The sequence below is a fragment of the Zalophus californianus genome, chromosome 10, assembly GCF_009762305.2.
Source record: "Zalophus californianus isolate mZalCal1 chromosome 10, mZalCal1.pri.v2, whole genome shotgun sequence".
Classification (NCBI taxonomy): Eukaryota; Metazoa; Chordata; class Mammalia; order Carnivora; family Otariidae; genus Zalophus; species Zalophus californianus.
In genome coordinates, this window is record NC_045604.1 from 72028099 (window position 1) to 72048925 (window position 20827).

Genomic DNA, 20827 nt, shown 5'->3' on the forward strand with positions numbered 1-20827 from the left:
TCTCCCATTTATTACATTCAATGGAGCATTCTCAGTGACGGAGCTTTAACTTCTTATGTTTACCGAGGTAATCTCTAAGTATATAAAAATTTGTTAGTGGTACTTGTCCCACTCTCAGAACTTCTTCCTTGTGTACGTCTGGTATATTCTTAAGTGTTATTTTTCACTGAAGCTTTTCCATATTTCGGAATTACTGAGTTTCAGAGTCATGGCCATTCTTAGAGATCAGTCCAAAAGTTTTAAAAATATTTTATCATAGTTAAACATTTTTAAAAAGATTTGACCTTTCATTTTTTTTTGCTCTAAATTTACATTAGGATGTTAAGTAACAGATTTGTTATATTTGAGACTTTATTCGATTTCTCTTCACTGTAGATGTTGCTTAATTTGAAACAATACTCACTTTTTCCCCTGCTTGAAGAAATTTAAAAGATTTCTCTACTAGTGTTTCTGATAATCCTCAGATATTCCTTGCCGGTCCTCCTGGTGATGCCCAATGCCATTCCATGTCCTTACAAATGTCCTACTCTAGATTAATTTCATTGTTTTCATTCCAGACATACAAACTCATGGGAAGTAACAAAAACTGCAACTTCTATCCATTTCAGGTGCTATGAAGAAAGAAAAGTATGTCAGCGAAATGAGGAAAATGGCATTTCACTTATTTTTTCCTCTCCTATACTGCAGAGCCTGATTGGCTTTCATTCATTCCTCAACTACAAAGAATTATCCCAAGCTTCTCATCTAGAAACCCAAAAGAGTCCAGGCTGCTAGTTTTCCTCTAACATTTGTTGCTAGAAATGCCAACTGGTTTGTGGAACACTAAGAAGATGGTGAAAGAATATGATCGTGAATAGGGTGTGGAGCAAATACAGACTAATATCAAGCAACTTTGAAAAAGGCAGTCATAACTAAGGGAATTACTCACTGATAACTAATATAAATGGAAAAAGAAAAAAGCAAGAATTGGTTAGTCAGTAGCAGCATTGTTAACTCCAGCCGGTCATGCAGCAAAGCCATTCAGCTGCTACTGCAGTTGTGTGGTAACTCAGAATAAAGTGCAGGTCTTTGCTGTCATCACTTCCCAACTGTACATTTCATCATTTTTCAAGCAATGCTCAGGTATGGGAACGTAATTTCAAAAGGGAAGTCTGGGGGGATGTTGGTGGGTTCCACAGCAAGGGAAAGGAACTCTGGCACAGACTTCAAACTATGAAAAATCATTACTGTCCCTCATTCACTATTCACCAGTTTGTGCCTTGTGTCTGCTTACTTCTGTTTACTGGCCCTCATTCACTATCCACCAGTTTGTTCCTCCTTCTTGTTTTCACGGGGTCTCTTTTCCCACTTTTTCTCCCCCAACCATCTCTGCACTCATGTTATGAATCAGGCCCTCCAGTACCATGCAAGGGCACTACTTGCAGAAATTCATTTGTTCAGTTTAGTAAGTTCCAAGTATATGCTCAGCCTTGGGCCTAATGGTGAGGATCTCAATGCTAAGAGCACTATTATCCTCTGGTTCTGGAAGCCTGGAAAGAATTGCTTTTGAAGAAACTTAAGTCTCAACCTGACTCGGATTCCAAGGAAATGAACCTGCTCTGAAACCTATTCAAGTGTCTTAGGCAGCTGCTTATTATCTCCCGTGTTTAATCCTTTGAGAAAGGATCAGAGAAGCATAACAGGATTCCACCTAAAAGCAAAAGTAATATAATGGCCTGCTACTGGTCTCCCATTTTCATTCCCACCTTCACCTTACTTCCAGATGAACTGCGCTGGAAAGAAGCTCCCTCAGAAAGCCTCCCGCGATGCTCCAGGATTTACTTTTATTAAACGCAGTCTCTTCACTGCCATGCAACGCACCCCGTGACAGGGCTACTAGAACTTATTTTCTCACTGTTAAGTCTTCCTCCAAATGTAGCCCGATCACACTTAGTGAAAACGTATGACGGATCTTCTCACACCCCAATCTTTTCCAGTTTTCCCTCTGCGTGGATGTGGCCCCACTCCGTGGTGCGGACACATCGGGTTCAAGGTCTTTGACCATTTCCCCAACCATAAGTCAACTTTGACTTCCTTGGACTCCCGCAGCGCTCAGCCTAGGCCTCCCGCGCTCTTCCTAGCCTGTGTAACTACTGATGGTCACGAAAATGCCCCCGTCCTTTGGCCAGATTCCTTGCAGCAAAGACTGCCCTGTGCACTCCAGCCCTGCCCGCACGTAGCGGACCTAATAAGTAACCCGTTGCCTGGCGAAGGCTGACGCTAGGAGAGCCCTGATGATCAGGAGACGCCGACAACCCGAAATGCCCGGATCCTAAGAAGTAGGGTTCACGAACTCTGGCAGAGACTGCAGGCGACACAAGATGGGAAGGGGGTTCCCATCATCCAGGGAGCATGCCGTGGCGGACGGAGCGGGAGCCAAGACTGCAGGGGACCTAAATCCCATAGTAGGGGCCGCGGCCCGTCGCTCGTGGGACCCGGGCCGAGCCGCGCCTCCATGTCCCTGTCAAGGACACTACAAATGGGACCCGTCTCAGCGGCTGAAACCTACCTCACCAGGAAAACGTGATCGCTGTGAGGGACGCGCGGCCCAGAGGAGGGAACAAGCCCTCGGGGGCCGCCGATCCTGACCGGGACGCAAACACCAGGAAGACCGAGGGCTCCGCGCGCGCAGGGGCGGCCACCCTCGCCGGGCGGGGCTCGGGGGATCAGGCGCAGCCGGCCGCCGGAAAGCCACGCAGGCACCAGCCGGACGCGCAGCGCCTCCCGGAGCGGGGACGCGAGGCGGCGATAGCCGCTAGCCGAGCCGCACGCAGGCCCCTCTAGGCCGCGGCGGGAAACGGGACACTCGGTAGCATTAACTCTTTCCGGCCACCAGGGCAGCACCCGGGGGAAGGCCGCTGTCCCTCCGCGAGGCCTCGGCCCGCGGTGCGGCTGCTCGAAGCCCCTCCCCGGAAGGGCGTCAGCCCGCTTCCGGCCGAAGCGCGGTGTTGGATGGGGCCCGGGTAGCGACGCGGGCCTGAGGGACGGTGCTGAGGACGGTCCTGCGCGGGGCGGAGGGCGGCGGCCTGCAGGTGAGCGGGTGGCAGGGGGAGCGGCGTCGGCCCCGGAGGTCCCGAGGGACCTCAGCTGCCATTGTCCGCGGACCGCGGTGTTTCCGGGCCGGTCGGCGCAGCCCGACGGCGGAACCATTTCTGGAAGCCCCGCCGTCAGGCTCCGGAGGCCATCCTGTTGTCCGCCTTTGCGCAGACGGCGTCGGGGCCTCGCTGGCCGGTGTTGCCGCGCGCCGGGGACCCAGGCGGTGCAGCCTCGGAGACGTCGGCCTTTGCTGGTACCCAAGCACGGCAAGCGTCCCGGTGCCCGCTGAGCTTGCTGGGCAGCCGGCGGCCGGCCATTTGGGAATACCGTGGCATCCTGGTCGACTTTGGGTGCCGTTCCTGCGGGCTCACGGCCGGGAAAGCGAGGTCCCGGGACTCTCCTCAGTCTCGCCTCGAGGTCTAAATGAGCGTCGAAGAAAGGGAAGGTGGGCCGAAGGGTCACCCTCAACATCACCAACTCTCCTCCTCTCCTCCTTTGCGACTTGGCCTGTGGATAAACGTTTTGTAAGCAAAGATCAGCTGTGATTTTTCTGGGTCAAGTAAAGAGATTTAAAAACACAGGAATGGATCTTGTGCACGGTGCCCTTTATGCTTCTTGCAGGGAAGTGTCAAACAAGAGTGTTGAGCATCTAGTTACTTAATCCGGGGATGCTGTCTGAGAAGAATAGGACTGATTTTTCCCTAATTGCTTTGCTCCTTCTCTGGTCTCACTTCTGTGTCCCAGCTCTCCTGCCAGTATTCGTACAGTGGAAAGGAGACTCTGGAACGTTCCACGCACTGAGGGCTTCCGTCTTTACAAGAGGATGAAGGGTCAGAGAAGTTGGACCCCCTTACTAGAGACAGAAGACTGGGATGACACGTTAAAATTTAAGAGGAACTCAGAATATTCTCCTCATGTCCCTTGGTATGGGGAAGCTGGCATAGGAAGCACAGCAATGAAGTCTTTGGATAATCTCCAGGCTCCTTGCCTCCAGAGGGTGTAAATGTTCTCACTGTCTAACCTTTCTTGACTCATTATTTTTGCAAAGGCCAAGTCCTCAGTGGGCATTTTTCTATCAATGAGCTGTGCCTTATTTCAAGTGGATAATAGAAGAAGAAAGGGTCTGGCAGTGGATTCTTTAAAAGGAGAGCAGGGGCACCTGGGTGGCTCAGTCGGTTATGTGGCTGCCTCGGGCCAGGTCATGATTTCAGGTCTGAGGTCAAGGACCGTGTCAGGCTCCCTCCTCATCGGGGAGTCTGTTTCTCCCTCTGTCCTTCCCCCTGCTCTTTTTCTCTCCCTTACAAATAAATAAATAAACTCTTTTTAAAAGAAAATAAAAGGAAAGCAAGGCAGGATTTTTCTGTTCATTTTTCTCCTGTTATGAGTAGTGCGTAGTAAAGTTCATGTGACTTTCTTACTGATGTGCACTTTTTTTCTGCTTTCAGTGTTTTAGGAAGAAGATCCTTTTATTGATTTTGTTCCAGAGCTGACTGGGTCTTATTTGCCAAAGGTGGTGCTGGTGGGGTATCCAACAAAGGAGTAAAACTGTTCTTGCAGCAGAATAATGATGGTAGATCTGAAGGTGGCTGACTGTTTGAACCCTCAGATCAGGGTTCTGTGGGAGACCAAGGGGCCTGTGATAGCGAGTTCCAGTCACAATAAGAAATATACCGCACAAACGGACAGTCTCAGTCCTGAAAGCTGTCGCCAGCACTTCCGGAATTTCTGCTATCATGAAGCAGCAGGACCCCGTGAAATTGTTGGACAACTTCAGGAATTATGTCGTCAGTGGCTGAGACCAGAGCTCCACTCAAAAGAGCAGATCTTGGAACTGCTTGTGCTAGAACAGTTTGTGACCATTCTACCCAGGGACACCCAGAGCCGGATAAGGAAGGACCATCTACAGAGCATTGAGGAGGCTGTGGTCCTGGTAGAACACTTGCAGAGGGAATCTGGTCACACGAGAAATGGGGTGAGAAGAAAGATTCCTGGTATCTGCCATGAAATAGAATGAAGGAGGATATGGGGTGGGAGCAGTTAATTGAGAAATATGGTGAATTAGTTCACTGTTCTGTTGGAGGACAGGACCAGATTGAAGGCAGGACCAGAAACCACAAACCTACAGCAGTAGTCCACAGGTTTTGCAGATCCTTGGCAGATACTTTCCTGGCCTTTGAGAAAGATTGCTTTTGTACTCTTTAGAGTCAGACTGAATTGAGGGTAGTAAGCCTACTTTGGCTTGTACAAGGACATGGGTTTTGAGCTCCAAATGAATAAAAGGCAGTAAGAAGTTGGAGAGGAAGGGGAAGAGTTGAAAAAGGGAGAACACTTAAAATGAAAGTTGAGTGGAGATAGTAAAGAGAAGGAAAACCCAAATAATGGGGGAAGAATGCAGAGGGAGAGAAAAGTAGGCAGAAGAAAGGGAAACAGATTTGAAAATCCTAGCAGAGTAGCGGAGAGAAGGCGAGGGATAGTCTCGTCTAACTCAGGTGAGAGCCTCCACAGTGCTCTCACTGGTTGGTCCTTGGCTCTACTGGTTAGTGGGGAGCACGTCCTTAGTCAGGTGGCAGAACACCAACTGGCTTCAGGCCTACTGGGAAGAAACAGGGCAGGCATATGTTTAATGCCAAAAAATTTTGGAGGTAGGTTTGAGCCACACTTTCTTCCATTTCATCCCTGTTCTGTGAAAACTTTCCCTGGCCATGGGGATAATACGGTTGAGGAGACAACTTCATTTATTCAACTCTTTGACCTTTTGAGAAAATGAGAAGACAAAAACATTAAGGAGGAATCTGAGTCAAAGAGAAAGACTGTCAAAGTAGCATGAGAACAGGTGGCGTATGTAGTCCTGCTAGTGGTCTGAGCTGGTCTTTATGCAGAGGGGTTGGGCCTGCTGTGTCAGATGACTAGCAGTAGCCACATTTTTTCCCCTTTTACCCTAATATTTCAACGTTTTGTGGGTAGCTGTCTGGAAAATTGGTGGCCTGATATTTCTTTAAGTCTTTTTGTCATTTCCTTTAGTGTCACACACTTCCCACCATCTGGACTGTTCACTATTTCCTCCTTTTACATTCAACCCCAAAACCAAAAGTAATTTTTGTGGTAACAAGATGGGGATTATTTCTAGGTTGCAGTCCCAGAGCTGGGAAAGGAGGCAGTGCTCTTGGGAGAAACAGCAGAATCCCAGCCAGTGGGAATGGCCCAGGATGAAGAATTCTGGAATACATACCAGGGTCTGCAAGAACAACTGAGCAGGAATATTCATAAAGAAACTGAGCCTGTATGTGAGAGGGGTAAGGCACATCATAATTCCCTTCTATTGGGAGCTGTTAGAGGAATTTGTTCAGCCAGAACATTGTGAGCATTTTCTGGGTGCCTGGCTATGTGGATGGTCAAACGCAGCCATGTTATCAATTATGATGTCCCCTAGGTGGCAGTAGAGCACCAACTGTGGGTAAAGCTGGGCGTTGGCCTAGGGTACAGAAACGTTCCACCTACAGAACCCTGGTAATAACCCCATGAACTCTGTTCCTTAGAAAGCACTAGAAGAATGTGAACACACTTCTGTACCAGGAGAAAAATAATAAATGATTAAAAACAACAACAATTACATCTCCTGTCGTACACTGGATATCCTGAGTACTTCATTTTCGAGTACGTTGAATTTTTGCCTTAGAACAGTTTACATCATGAGGGGAAAATAAGAAGTTTGTCTTTCATTTATTCACTCATGAAAACTGGGGAACCTATTTTAGTGACCAGTAGATACTTGGCTCTTGTGTATGATGATAAGACCCACTCCAGGGAACCACACACACTCGCAAGGGTGTCCCGACTCTATCCAAAGAATTGGGATCATCTGTGTTTTAGAAATGAGCTAAGGATGTTTATAGACAGAAGTGAGAGAGATTTCCTCTGGCTCTTTTCCACTTACAGCTGTGCCTGCTCAACAGATCCTAGCATTTCCTGTGCAGACAAACACTAAAGACTGGACAGTGGCACCCGAGCTCATCTTGCCTGAGTCCCAGGTGAGCTGTGCAATCCAGATATTGACGGCTGCCTTTCCCTGCTCCCCAGGACCCATACTGCCCAGCTCACAGCTCCACTGTTCTGCCTGGGGAACTGGGCACCTCCTAGGCTGTTGATGATCCCAAGCTTCTTTTCTTTTTGCCTTCTCACTTAAAAAAAAAAAAAAAAGTGCCATTAATTCCTTGAATGCCCAGGGTCTACCATGGGCCAGATGGTAGGGCTGCTTCTGTAGTGCAAGTACTGAGCTGAAGCCCATTGTCTTCTTTAGAGCTTGTTGACATTTGAAGAAGTGGCCATGTATTTTTCCCAGGAAGAATGGGAGTTACTGGATCCCACTCAGAAGGCCCTCTACAATGATGTAATGCGGGAAAACTATGAGACTGTCATCTCTCTAGGTAAAGAATCTCCCTCGCATTGGGTAGAAGTTGAGTAATCTGTCATGTTCTCTGTTTACTGGGAATGTATTCCTCTGAGAGGTTGTGTTCCGATAACAGGTTGTTTCTCAGCTAGATGGTGTGTGGACAGGGGAGAGGTGTATCCAGATCACCTGGGGAGCTTTTTTCAAGTGTACATGCTCATTCTTTATGCTAAATTCTTTTTTTTTTTTTTAAGATTTTATTTATTTATTTGACAGAGACACAGAGAGAGAGAGAACACAAGCAGGGGGAGTGGGAGAGGGAGAAGCAGGCTTCCCGCCAAGCAGGGAGCCCTGAGCCGAAGGCAGACACTTAACGACTGAGCCACCCAGGCGCCCCTATGCTAAAATTCTTGATCCCTCCCTCCCCCGTCCTCCAAATCTCTTCTTTCACCTTTCCCATCTCCATAAAGAGCAGCACCACTCACCCAGTATTTCAGGCCAGATAATTTGCAGTCATTCTTTACTCTGATCTTGCTCTCCTACCCCAATCCTAATCCTCCTCTTAGCTCCACATTCACGGTATAGCCTGAGTCCAACCATGTCTCATCCTCTTGAATTGTTAGCATCTTGTTCTAATCCAGGGGAGTGTGTAACCAGGCTCACCTCAGTACTTTCTAACTGGCGCCTTCTGCCACCACTCTGAGCCTGTCACAATCTACTCACCATGCAACAGCCAAGGTTTTTTAAAACCCTGATTTGATCATGATATCATCCTTTTTAAAATCTTACAATGACTTCTCATTCAGAATAAAATCATTTCTCACTGAGGTACCCAGGAGCATCCAAGATCTGGCCCCTATTCATCTGCCACTTGTGCCCTTGTTCAGTCCTCCTTATACATAAGATATTGCTGTTTCTTGAACTCACCAAGTTAATTTTTTGCTTTACCGTTCCCATCCTTGGCGCACTGGACAGAGTTCTGCAATTTTAAATGCATCTAATTTTTCCCCAACTTTGAACAATTTATGATACATGAGGTGAAAAAAAATTCCTTTTATTGTTTTCACTCATGAAACCAAGGACCATCAACTGTGGAACCTGTTGTAGAGGCTAGTAAATGCTCAGTTCCTCTTTATGATGAGAAGGCTACTTCTCGGTAACATGTAACGGTTTTAAAAGTGTTCCATCTCTGCAGAAAGAATCGGGATTATCGGTACTTTAGAAATAAGCTAAGGATGTTTATAATCAGCAGCAAGAGAAATTTCCTCTGGCTCTTTTCCACCCACAGCTGTGCCTGCTCACCAGATCCTAGCCTTTCCTGAGCAGATAATCACCAAAGACTGGACAGTGGCACCTGAGCTCGTCTTGCCCGAGTCCCAGGTGAGCTGTGCAATCCAGCTATTGAGAGCTGTCTTTCCCTGCTGCCTATAACCCACATTGCCCTGCAGGTGCTCACATGTGCCAATGTTCTCTCTAGGAACTAGGCATCTCCTACTCTGTTGCTGATCCTTTTGCCTCCTTCTTTTCTCTCTCCTCACTTAAAAAATTATCTGCTATTAATTCATTCGGCCTGGCCTGCCATGTAGTTCATGGGCTAGACGGTAGGGCTGCTTCTGTAGTGCAAGTACTGAGCTGAAGCCCATTGTCTTCTTTAGAGCTTGTTGACATTTGAAGAAGTGGCCATGTATTTTTCCCAGGAAGAATGGGAGTTACTGGATCCCACTCAGGAGGCCCTCTACAATGATGTAATGCGGGAAAACTATGAGACTGTCATCTCTCTAGGTAAAGAATCTCCCTCTCCCATTGGGTAGAAGTTGAGTAATCTGCATGTTCTCTGCTTACTGGGAATGTAGTCCTCTGAGAGGTTGTGTTCCAATAACGGGTTGCTTCTCAACTAGATGGTGTGTGGACAGGGGAAAGGTGTATCCAGATCACCTGGGGAGCTTTGTCCAGGTGCACACTCCATATACTATGTAGATTTCTTGATTTATTTTTTTCTCCTTCCCCAACTCTGTTCTCATAGACCCCTTTTCTCAGTAAAGAGCATTCACCCAGTAGCTAAGAGGAAGGAACGTACAGTCATCCCTTACTGAGATCTTGCTGTCCTACCCCATTGTAATGCATCACTGTCCTTTTGGTTCCACCTTCACAGTGTAGCCTGAGTGCAGCCATGTCTCATCTCCTTGTGCTGTTAGCGTCCTGGCTTAAGCCAGCAGCATGTCTAAGCAGAATGAGCTAGGTACTTTCTGACTGGTGCCCTGCCACACTCTGTTTTCCACACAGCAGCCAGACGCTTTTAAAAACTGGTCAAATCATGACATTTCCCATTTCAAATCTTATGATGACTTCTCATCACATTCAGAGTAAAATCCACACCTTACTGAAGTGCTTAGGGTCCTCCAGGGTCTGACCCTACTCACCACCCTGCCCTCATCTGCTGCCACTTGTGCCCCTGCTCAGTCCTCTTGAGCCTCACTGATGTATCTGTTTCTTGAACTTGCCATGGTCATTTCTACTTTGCCCTTTCCTCTACCTGGCACAGTTTTCTGCCACATGGCAAAACTCACTTTTACATTCCTGCTGCAATATCAGTTTTTCAAAGAGGCCTTCTGTACTACCTCATCTAAAATAGCTTCAGAGAAGCAGAGTCTTAAATGCTGAGTTAACCTGCCTTAGTTTTCTTCAAAATACTTACTACGTGCTTACCATTTTGTTTATTTATTGCGGTTTGGTTGTCTCGTCTCACCAGAAGGTGAGATCCCATGAGATCAGGGTGCTTTGACTTAATCACCACTATATCATTAGCCCAAAGAGAGTTCCTGGCACATTATAGCCAGTCGGTACATCCTGATTGAATGACTGAGTGATGACTACTTCCCCAACTTGGCGATATATATTTAGAAAATTTTCATTAAGTAATTCTAGTCTGTTTCTTCCACCTGGACAAAACCAGTGACTTAAGGAGTGTAAGAAATCTTTTCTAGTCCAGTATGTGTTGCTCAAGAGCTAAGTAAGAAGTCACTGTTATTATGATAGGAATCACTGGTACATAGGACATGCAGCCCACTGACCTTCACCTTGCTCTGCTAGACTTGGGCTAATCCTAAGGAATTAATAGGACTAACCTGTATTCCCTGCAGACTCTGGGGTTTGGTTCAACCTTGTTCAAATACAGGGTAATCTTGGTGGCAGAAGAGGGGCAGTGTAGATGGATTCCCATGCCCTTTATCCTCTACATGGGTCCAGCTTAGGTTTATTTCTCTGTCTCCACGTTGTGTATCCACCCACAAATGCAGTATAGTATAAACCTGAAACCAGATAGGAGAGTCTACCCATTTGACCATTTGGGTATCATACTGTAAACGGTCCTTTGCTCTTCCTGAAATAGTGTGGAGTCGGTGGACAGTTGTTGAGTTGCCAATCCTTGACCCCTTTTTTTCCATTTCACAGCATTATTTGTGCTCCCCAAACCTAAAGTGATCTCCTATCTAGAGCAAGGGGAAGACCCATGGGTTCAAGGGCCCTTGGAGTTGAAGAATAGTCCTGGAGAGCTGCCTTCAGGTAAATATATACCATGGGAAGAGTACAAATGCGCCTTTGATAGCAAGCTTTAGAGACTTAACATTTCAAATTCTGCTTATCTATATTTTGTGAATCAGTGATCATTGGATTTTCTCTCCATTCCTGTACTTTTGCTTTGCCATACAGTTGGCTGATTGTTATGTTTATTCCCACAGGGTTAAAGGTCAAAACTGACAATGAAAACCATCAGCCTGTGTGTCTTTCTGACTTAGAAATACGAGCACCGGAAGACATAGTATCAAAAAAGACCCGAGTGAAAGTTCCCCAGAAAACAACAGGCAAAGAAAATCATGGTGATATACACAGGATGGGGAAATGGCACCGAGATTTTCCCGTGAAGAAAAGAAAGAAACTTTCAACTTGGAAACAAGAGCTGCTAAAACTTATGGATCTTCACAAGAAAGCTCATGCTGGAGAGAAGCCATTTAAATGCCAGGAATGTGGGAAAAGCTTCAAAGTTAGCTCTGACCTTATTAAGCACCAAAGAATTCACACTGAAGAGAAACCATATAAATGTCAACAGTGTGATAAGAGGTTTAGATGGAGTTCAGATCTTAATAAGCACTTAACAACACACCAAGGAATAAAACCATATAAATGTTCCTGGTGTGGGAAAAGCTTCAGTCAAAATACAAATCTACATACGCACCAAAGAACTCACACTGGAGAGAAGCCCTTTACATGTCAGGAATGTGGGAAAAAATTCAGTCAGAACTCCCACCTTATTAAACATCGGAGAACCCACACAGGTGAGCAGCCATATACTTGTAGCGTATGCAGGAGAAACTTCAGCAGGAGGTCAAGTCTTCTTAGACACCAGAAACTCCACCGCTGAATGGAAGTTTATTCCAGTGTCCTCATTCTGAAGAAATTCACAAAGTAGAGGTTGACCCTGAGATTTATGAAAAAATACAAAATTATGAAGCATAAATAAGTTTTCATCAGAGGAAAATTTGGTGATATAAACATATTTCACAGGAAGGAATCAAGGTTGACTCTGCAGGGATCTCTGTAAGTAGTTTTGTACTACTTACATTTTTACACGTAACCTTTGGGGAATTCCTTAGCAAGAAAAGTGCTGAAAGAACATTCTCAGTAAGGGAAACATTTTTGCAGTTGTACCTGGCAAAATAGCAAATTCAGCTTTAAATGGCAGATGCATACATGAATCAGTCTTCTCTAATCACAGAGGGTAAATACTGTTGGCTTTGTATTGAATTCCCAGCCACTTTTTAAACACATTGATAGAAACATTTGTAGCCTGGTCTTCCAAAAGAAAAAGCAATAACCTGCATGTTTAATTGGATACCATTGCCTTTAAGGTAGTAGGCTTACCAATTTCAAGAGCCCTGTGACACAAAAATGAAGTCTGTTGTCAAATTTTCCAAGAACCAAATTGGATTTTCTTCCTCTCCCTTGTCATTGGACACTGTTCCCACCGTTGGACATCATTTGAGTTCATTCTTGAACATTTTAGCAACTTTAGCTCTTGAATCCTTTTAGCACCATTTTTACTGTGATGAAATGCTATTCACCACTAGGGAATCTGCCAGATAAACTAATAATGCACTATCTTATACCTCATTGGTGGTGTTTGAAAAAGATAAACATCTCTAATGAGATCATCTGAAAACGGGTTGGAATGTTTAGCCATGGATTATGTATTACATGTAATTAATTTTCTGCAATAAAAGAAACTAGTCCCTTATAATCTCAGTATGATAAAAGATAAAAGATAGCACTTTCTTGAAGCCTAAAAGAAAATTAATGGAAGTTCAGGTGAACTTCTCACATTTTTATATGCTTTTTTGTTTGGCTTTGTTTATTTTTAAGAAAAAGGGCAGAGTTTAGGAACTGGAGTGTGTGCTGCAGGCAGGATGTGGTTCACTGAGTGTGGCAGAAGACTGGATTCCCAAGAGGAAAGGTTTGGGAACTGATGTTGACTGGTGGACAAGGATGGGTGAATCTGCATTCATGTTGGTTGTCTTACACTGTTAACTATTACTAAGCAGGCGGGGTCTTCCTGTCTCTGTTTTGTACGCAGCATTTAACAACAGCCTTAGCTGATAAGTGATATAGATGGCTGAACATCTCTCCGGGCTGTGGATCTTCTTAGAACTCCTACCTACAGCAGTGACATGTGTTCCTGTTAGAGCTTTTAGGTTGTGTCAAGAAGGGGGGTGAAGGGGGTTAAATGATTTCTCCCAAATACCTTATAAACGATGAAGTTAAGGCTCAGATACGGGACTTGATTCAAGACCCTATTGCTAGTGGGTCCGTTCGCTGCCAGCTAGCTGCATCAGGGAGGCCTGAAGGCAGGGCTAGGAGGATATGTATGTTATCCCTGCAGGACCAGGTTGGATGACATTGTGTTGTATTTACTTCTAACTTATAAAACATTCTTGTGGCTTGATTGGTTCCCAAAACACTGAGGTCTCCATGTATTCTGTGAAAGAGAGAAAACTGTTTCAACCAGGGTTATTCTAGGGACTAGGGGGATTGATGAATGAAAAGCACCTCACAGCCTGGCCAGTGGTAGATGCTCAATCAATGTGCATTTGCTTCCCTTTCCCCTATTCCCCAGTGATATGCTGGGCAGACTGACTGCAGTAAGGAAGCAGTTGTGTTTATGGCTATTTTCAGCTCCTTTCAGGAGTTGTGCACTGCTGGTGGTGATGTTGCTCAGTTGATTTGATCCTTGGCCTCAGTACTTTATGGTGTAAGTCACCTGAGCTGTGGATATGGTGCTCTCAGCAGGATTTTGTTTTCTTCCCCAAGATGAACAATACCAAGTATTATTTCTTAGGCACAGCCAACTTTAAAGCTTTCGTCTGCATAGCTTTTATCCATCACCCTCATCCTTAGGCTTCGGGTACTGTCTCATCCCCGGATACATGTGGACATCTTCCTGGTGCTACATTCATTCAGTTTCATGGGGGCCTCTTACGTGCCCAGGCACTGTTTGGTCTAGACTGAGAATATAGTAGTGAACAAAAGAGCTAAAGATAGACCCTCACAGGACTTATACTCTAGTGAAGAGTATAAAGAAGACTGGTTATAGTTTTCTGCTCCTTGCAGTTTAGGGTCATGAGATAGTTGAAGGTAACGGGTTGTGAGCAGAAGCCCCACTTCTGCGCTGAAGACTGTTTGTGCAAAACTCTGGGGTGTCCTTCCTACCTCAGTCATGGAAGTCCAGCAGAAACTGGGGCCACAAGGTCAAAGTAGTCTGGAATGCTGAGCGCCCCCTCCCCCCCCACATGGAGAGCAGTTGTCCTGGATATTTGCCCAGACCTGTGATGGACTTTATGGGAATGAGAAATAAACTTCTGTTAAACTATTGAGATATTGGTGTCATGTGTTTCTGCAGCATAACCTGGCCTGTCTACATAGACACAGCTATTCTACTAGAGCTCTGGAACCCTTTCTGTGTCAGTCCACGTGGACTTTGGCCCTCAGAAGAGATCTGCCGTCCTGAAGATGCTCCACTGAGCTCATGTAACACTGATAGGCACACTGAGGAGCTTACAAGACTAGGTGATAGGAAAGAAGGACAGATTTTTTTTTTACCTGAGACAAGTCCGATTGGTTAGTTTTTCAAGTGGACAAAGCAACCATCCCTCCATCTCTGGCTTCATTCCCCTTCCCTTGCTCTCCTTTCCTCTGTGCTCCACTGCTTTTATACCTAAAGATGTGTTTCTGTTGATCAGTGGGCTACAGAGAGGGTAGGGGTTACCTTTTTTCCTCCTGTGAGTGCAGTAGACTTTAAGCATTCATTTGGTAACTACCTCTCTCATACCCTCTGCAAGTTGGCCTCAGAAACAGGACATAGGGCAGAAGCAGATTTGTTCTGATCAGTGTAGAGAGGAAGGGGACTGCCCTCTTGGACTAAGAGGTGGTAGTTGGGAGGAAGGTCATGCAGGAAAGCAGGAGCAGGACATTGCAGTTGAGGAGTGAGAAGCCTCTGTTGGGAATGTCTGCATAGCCAAGAACCAGCAGTACAATGTTCCACAACTCATGCTTGGAAATTTGGGGGTGGACATTGGAAGAAGCAATTTCTGTACCCTGTCAAAGGGGTGAGAGCAGACTACTAAAAATGCAACATAAAATCAAAATCTATTTAGGCTTGGTTTCTTTTTTGTTAAAGATATTATTTCAGAGAGAGAGAGAGTGCGAGAGTGCAAGCATGAGTCGGGGAAGGAGCTGAGGGAGAAGCAGACTCCCCGCTGAGCAGGGAGCCCGATGTGGGGCCGGATCCCAGGACCCTGGGATCATGACCTGAGCCGAAGGTAGACGCTTAACCTACTGAGCCACTCAGGCGCCCCTATTTAGGCTTTGGTTTAGAGATGAAGTGCAACACACAACCTTAAGTTTAGCTTGAAACGTTCGTATTAAAGTTCTCAGAAATGTCTTTTATAACCAAATGATTCTAGGACAAACCAGAAGGTGCTTCATTTCAGGTGGTTCAGATAACAGCCTTACAGTGGCTCCAAGCTTGGTTCCAAGAACTGGAACAGTGACCAGCGTAACCCTGAAATCCTCTCAGCAGTGTGCTAAGTGGCCACAGTGTGGGGACTGTGCCAGACCCAGGGTTCTCCCTACCCTTAAGCAGACTGCGTCTGGAACCTCAAGCTGATCTTGAGACCCTCCACTGTCTTAGCTGGAGGGGAAGCAGAGGAGGAGAGCTTGGAATCAAACTAAAAGTGCTAGGGTTGATCAACTTTTGGAACCGTGAGAAGAGTGTCTAATTCCCCTGGAGAGCTTGAGAGCAGGAATGCTAAGCAGCCTTTTCGATCCAGCTGGACAGTTGGGATAACACAGAAGGTTTGAATTCCTTAAAGGATTTTCTAAACATTCATTTGAGTCACTCCACAGACAGGAGTTTACTGACCACCCTCTGCATTTCCTGGCCGGTTGCACTCGATGTAATGGGTCAAGGCTGCCCGTTACTTTCCTCTCTGGGTTTTACCTTCTGTTGCTTAGAGTGGATTCTTTGCTGAAGGGCTCACATTGCTTCTGTGGGTTCTCACCTGAACGGAGTCTCTGGAGTGCTCTCAAGTAGGAGGTTGAGCCTTTGTTCACACTTTGTGTTTCCAGGGTTGTTTGCAAAACGTATTTGGACAAAAGTGTATTGTTGTTACTAAATCTTGTCCACGCTTGTCACCTTTATCATTTCTTTCTTGTGTGGGTTTAGTGGGGAGCAAGGCTGGAGTACTCTTGAAGCGTCTGCCGTGTGGCTTATGTGCAGCTTTCCCTTCATGTGTGAATTCCCCAGTGGGCAGTGGTACCGGGCTATTGTGAAATGTTTTCTGCAGTGCAACGTTTTTGAGGCTTTTCTCCTGTGACCCACCCGACCCACCACATCTGAGAACGCCTGCACTTCACTTTAAAGCAGTCACCCTATCTCTCATGAGAGGGATCAAGCATGCTGAGTTTCAGATTTAGCAAAACTGTCAGAATCGCTTCTCACTTCCAACACAGCAGGACGATGACTTTGGAGTTGCACTGATCGTGACACTAACACAAAAGTTAGTGTGTGGCTCAGTTGGTTATGCCTCTGACTCTTGATTTTGGCTCAGATCAAGATCTTGGGGTTGTGAGATAGATCCCTGGGTCAGGCTCCACATTGGGCATGGAGCCTGCTTAAGATTCTCTCTCTCTCCCTCAGCCCCTGCCCCCTTCCTCTAAAAAAATCAAAAACAACATTAAGCTTTATAGTATTTGGATACTCTGCACCTTTAAGTGAAAACTTAAGAATGCTTACTTTTGAATTTTTTAAACCAATGGATGGGTTTCCAAAATCATAATTTTCACACTAAGAATTTGTCCATTTTGTGTATAAAACAACTGAACAGTGTCAAAGCATTTGAAGAAAGAAAGAGTGAAGGATCTTTAATATTCACAAATATAAAAAATGTGCTTCAGTTTAGAAAGAATTTCTTAGATTAAAAAAATTATTAGCTTAAGGAATAATGGCTTACAGGGATGAGTTCAGAAAGCATGCTTAAATGTTTCCTTCATCCTTTATGGTGAGGGAGCATTAGCCAGCATCATAGCTACTTGTCCTCCTTAAAGGAAAAAACTTGTATTTCCATTCTTATTTTTTTAGTTAAATGGCACTTCTACGGTATCATTTTTACAATCTCTCCAGTGTTCCTATTCTAAGATTCAGGGATAAAATCCCTCTTCCCTTGATCAAATACCTTAATCTTTCTGACTGGAGACATTTTCACTTTTATTTCTCCTCTGACTTCATCCTTCTAAACTAAGCTTGTTTTGTGGTTTACTTTCCCCACTACCTCAATGTTATTCTACACTGAAAACCCTATTTCCCATTCTGATCAAGTCCCCAGGAAATAGTAAGTTAGAAATTCCATGCAAGATAGGCACAAACTGACCTCTCAACAGTATCACTCTCAACCATCTTCCAAAAAAATTAAACACTTAAAACACATCTAGTCCTCTCTACGAGGATAAAAATTTTAGGATTATGCTTGTTTTTTTTTTTTTAATTTTCATTTTTCTTTATTGCTCAGGCTACAAAGAATACTGAGAACACAAAGTCACAAATGGGAAGTGCTTGCAACTCAGGACCAATTTTCATGATAGGAGGCAGCCAATCCCAATTCCTGACGCGATAGCTAATCCACAAATTACTACTTGTGGGGTATTGTGAAATTAGGGGAGGAATCGGCAGAAAACCGGGCAAAAGTGGGCAATTACAACATCTGGGATTGTCTTTCAGAAGCCAGTCTTGGCTGCTTTTCTCAATACTCTGAACAATTCAGGAGGGAGGAGACTGACTGACTGCTTTGGGACATGAAAGCATCACGGGGATCATCCTAAACATCAGATGGCACATGTGTTCATATTCCATTCCCAGTAGCGAATCACTTTGTCAGTGACACAAAGTCAAAAACTGGGAAAGAAGCAATTAAATATGAGGCAAGCTTTTTGACACGAAGGGCTTTGAAGTTCTATTTCCAGAATTCCAGAAGAAAAAGTGTGTTTGGTGTCTTACTCAGTAGGAAATTTGAAAAATGAAAAAAACAACCGGACCGATTTTAAGTTTCAGGAACCTAAGTAAATGAAAGATGCCCAGCATATAAATATGCTAGTCTGGTCAGTGGATTTAAATGAATTTAAGGGCACACCATATAGAGCCTTTCGTAGAGTGTATCTAGAACCATAATGTGCCTCATAATGTAGTGAAGTCTGTATGAATACCTGAATCAAAGGACCAAATTTTGAACCTGCCGATGCAGGGAGTCAGTTATTTTCCTGTCTTCACAGCCCTGAGGTTCAATTCCATTGCCATGGTTAGGAGATGTTGCAATAAAGCAGTTGGTGAGAAATAGGAATTGAAAAGTGAGTTTGGCTTGGTGAGCTTATGCTCTAGCATATGGGCTCTAAATTACAGAATGATTTGCAAGCTCCATTAAACATTTGGTGAAGAGGTCCAGTTTATTTGACTATATCACCCATAGCTAACTTTATTACTACTTACCATGTGTTAGGTAATTATCTAACCTCTTTATCAGAATCAATTCATTTAGTCCTCACAACAACCTATACTGTTCCCATTTTAAGATGAGCACATTGGAGCACAGGAGGAAACTTGCTCAAGAGTACATAGTGGAGGCCTGGGAATCAAACCCAAATACTCTTGACTGTGAAGGTTGTGCTTTTTTCAAAAAACAGTTTTTCTTTTTTGAAATAATGAAGTTACAGAAAAATGGAAAGCATAATACAAAGGACTTTTCCTCTCTGAATCATTTGAGAGTACACTGACAACTTGATACTCTGTCCTCCAAATATCGTGTGTATCTCCAAAAAACAGGAACATTCCCCTATGGGACCACAATATAGCCATCAAAATTACTAAATGAACATTAACACATGATAGCTAATCCTCAAACTCCATTCAGCTTTTGCCAGTTGTCCCAATAAAGTCTTTCATAGCAAGAAGATTTTGTTAAGATTTATACATGCATTTAGTTGTCACATCTCATTTTTTGATATCTTCTTTTTAAATAATCTGTACACCCAACATGGGGATCGAACTCCCAACTCACAGTCGCATGCTCTTCTGACTGAACCAACCAGGTGCCCTGTCACATCATTGTCAGTCTGACATGGTTCCTCAGTCTTTTGTTGGCATTCATAATTCTGACACTTTGAAGATCTTAGCCAGTTATTTTATTGAACATCCCTCAGCTTGGGCTTTATGCTTCCTCTTAATTCGATTCAAGTCTTGCCTCTCTGGCAGGAATACCACAGCAGTGATGTTGCCTTCTCATTGTATCCTATCAGGTATTGCTATGGACTAAATCGTGTCATTCCCCCCTCCCCCCAATTCGTTGAAGCCCTAGTCCCCAGTGTGATTATATTTGAAGATATGGCCTTTAGGAGTTAATTAGGGTTAGGTAGGCACCTAATACAACAAAATTGGTTACCTTATAAAAAGGGGAAGAAAAGGAGAGCTCTTTCTCCACACCCACTCAAAGAAAATGCCATGTGTGAACAAAGTGTTCATCTGCAAGCCAGGAAAGAGCTCTCACCATAAACTGAATCCTCCCACAACATTTATCTTTGATTTTCCAGCCTATAGAAACGTGGGAAAATACTTACCTGTTGGAGTTACCCATTCTATGGTATTTTGTTATGGCAGCCTGAGCAGACAAAGACAGGTGATGTATATTTCAATTTGTCCCATTGTTAATGATATTACTTGGATCACTAAGTGAAGGTGGCGTCTGCTAGGCTTTTCCTGTATTTTATCTATTTTTATTTATTTTCTAATTAATAACTTTAATGGGGAAGTAATTTGAAACTAGGTAAATATCCTGTTACTAACGAGACTCAATTTATTCATTTACATGTTACAGAATCAAGGTTTCCTAATTTATCCAATGGTTTATAATCTGTTACTATTGTCTGCTATTTGATCATTGAGAGCCTATTCAAATTTTTGTTTTTTCTGACTTTTCCCTATATTCTTTCAGCACTTTTTTGCTTTCTGGCACCACAGGATATTCCATGCTCATCTTGTATTATCCCTGCCCCAGCCCAACCATTTCTCTCAAATGGTATTTAGAAGCCCCTTTCTGGACACCAAGTGTGTCTATTACTACTGGTAAGGTAATATACATCTCAAAGACAGTATAATATTAACTTCTTTTTTCTGGTGAGAGAAGTAGGAGATCGAGACAAGGAGAGTGAAGACATTAAATTTAAAAAAGGAGGCTTTTAATATAGAAGATGCTCAGATGCCATAAACATGATGTCAGGCAAAAACTAAAAAGACAGTCAGTGGGTGAACCCCTGTAAAAGCCATGTCCAATAATGAGAAGGGAATACTACCTGATTTTGATTTTAGTTTTCTGTGCTACATTTCCATTATTCTCAGGCACCAGGGAAGCCTCATATGAATCCTGTTTTGAAAAACAAAACAAGAGTACTGTGCCCCAAGCTTTGCATGCAGCAAGAAGCAGACAAGAAAGAGTGGAAGCAGTGTGGAGAAACAGTTAACAAAGGGCCAATTGTGAAAGGTGGAAAGACTCAGAGCTGTACAGAGAACAAAATGACAAATGACAACCAGGAAAGTGAAGGCATTCCTAGAGAATCTGAGAAATACTTGAGGTCTAAATTTCTAATTGTAAGAAACAATTTGTTAATCATCTATCAAAATATACCAAATTTCATTAGGAATCAGGGATTCAAATTAACGCCACAATGAAATATTATCTTATTCCTTCTGATTGGTAGTAATTTAAAAGACTGACA

The 20827-nt window shown here is 44.2% G+C and overlaps 1 protein-coding gene across 8 annotated transcripts; it reads left to right on the forward strand.

The window, feature by feature from the left end:
* Positions 1-606: 606 nt before the first annotated feature.
* ZNF75A (zinc finger protein 75a) lies at positions 607-14362 on the forward strand. 8 transcript variants are annotated; one of them, XM_035722289.1, is made up of 9 exons: positions 607-1122; positions 4521-5047; positions 6203-6368; positions 7012-7103; positions 7373-7499; positions 8751-8842; positions 9118-9244; positions 10913-11023; positions 11200-14362. In XM_035722289.1, the coding sequence occupies exons 2-9, from the start codon at positions 4640-4642 to the stop codon at positions 11877-11879; spliced, it is 1803 nt and encodes a 600-aa protein (XP_035578182.1). In that variant the 5' UTR covers positions 607-1122; positions 4521-4639; the 3' UTR covers positions 11880-14362. The 8 variants fall into 8 exon arrangements, with proteins under 8 accessions (XP_035578182.1, XP_035578184.1, XP_035578187.1 ...); XM_035722288.1 differs by lacking the exon at positions 607-1122 and adding an exon at positions 2944-3071; XM_035722290.1 differs by lacking the exon at positions 607-1122 and adding an exon at positions 3080-3599.
* The last annotated feature ends 6465 nt before the right edge of the window (positions 14363-20827 follow it).

What these genes read in the sequence shown, in the direction of transcription:
- ZNF75A (XM_035722289.1), top strand. Translation starts at nt 4,640, where the DNA reads ATGATGGTAGATCTGAAGGTGGCTGACTGTTTGAACCCTCAGATCAGG. An exon ending in CTGGTCACACGAGAAATGGG is followed by an intron (nt 5,048 to 6,202) that starts GTGAGAAGAAAG and finishes GATTATTTCTAG; the next exon opens with GTTGCAGTCCCAGAGCTGGG. An exon ending in TCGTCTTGCCCGAGTCCCAG is followed by an intron (nt 8,843 to 9,117) that starts GTGAGCTGTGCA and finishes TGTCTTCTTTAG; the next exon opens with AGCTTGTTGACATTTGAAGA.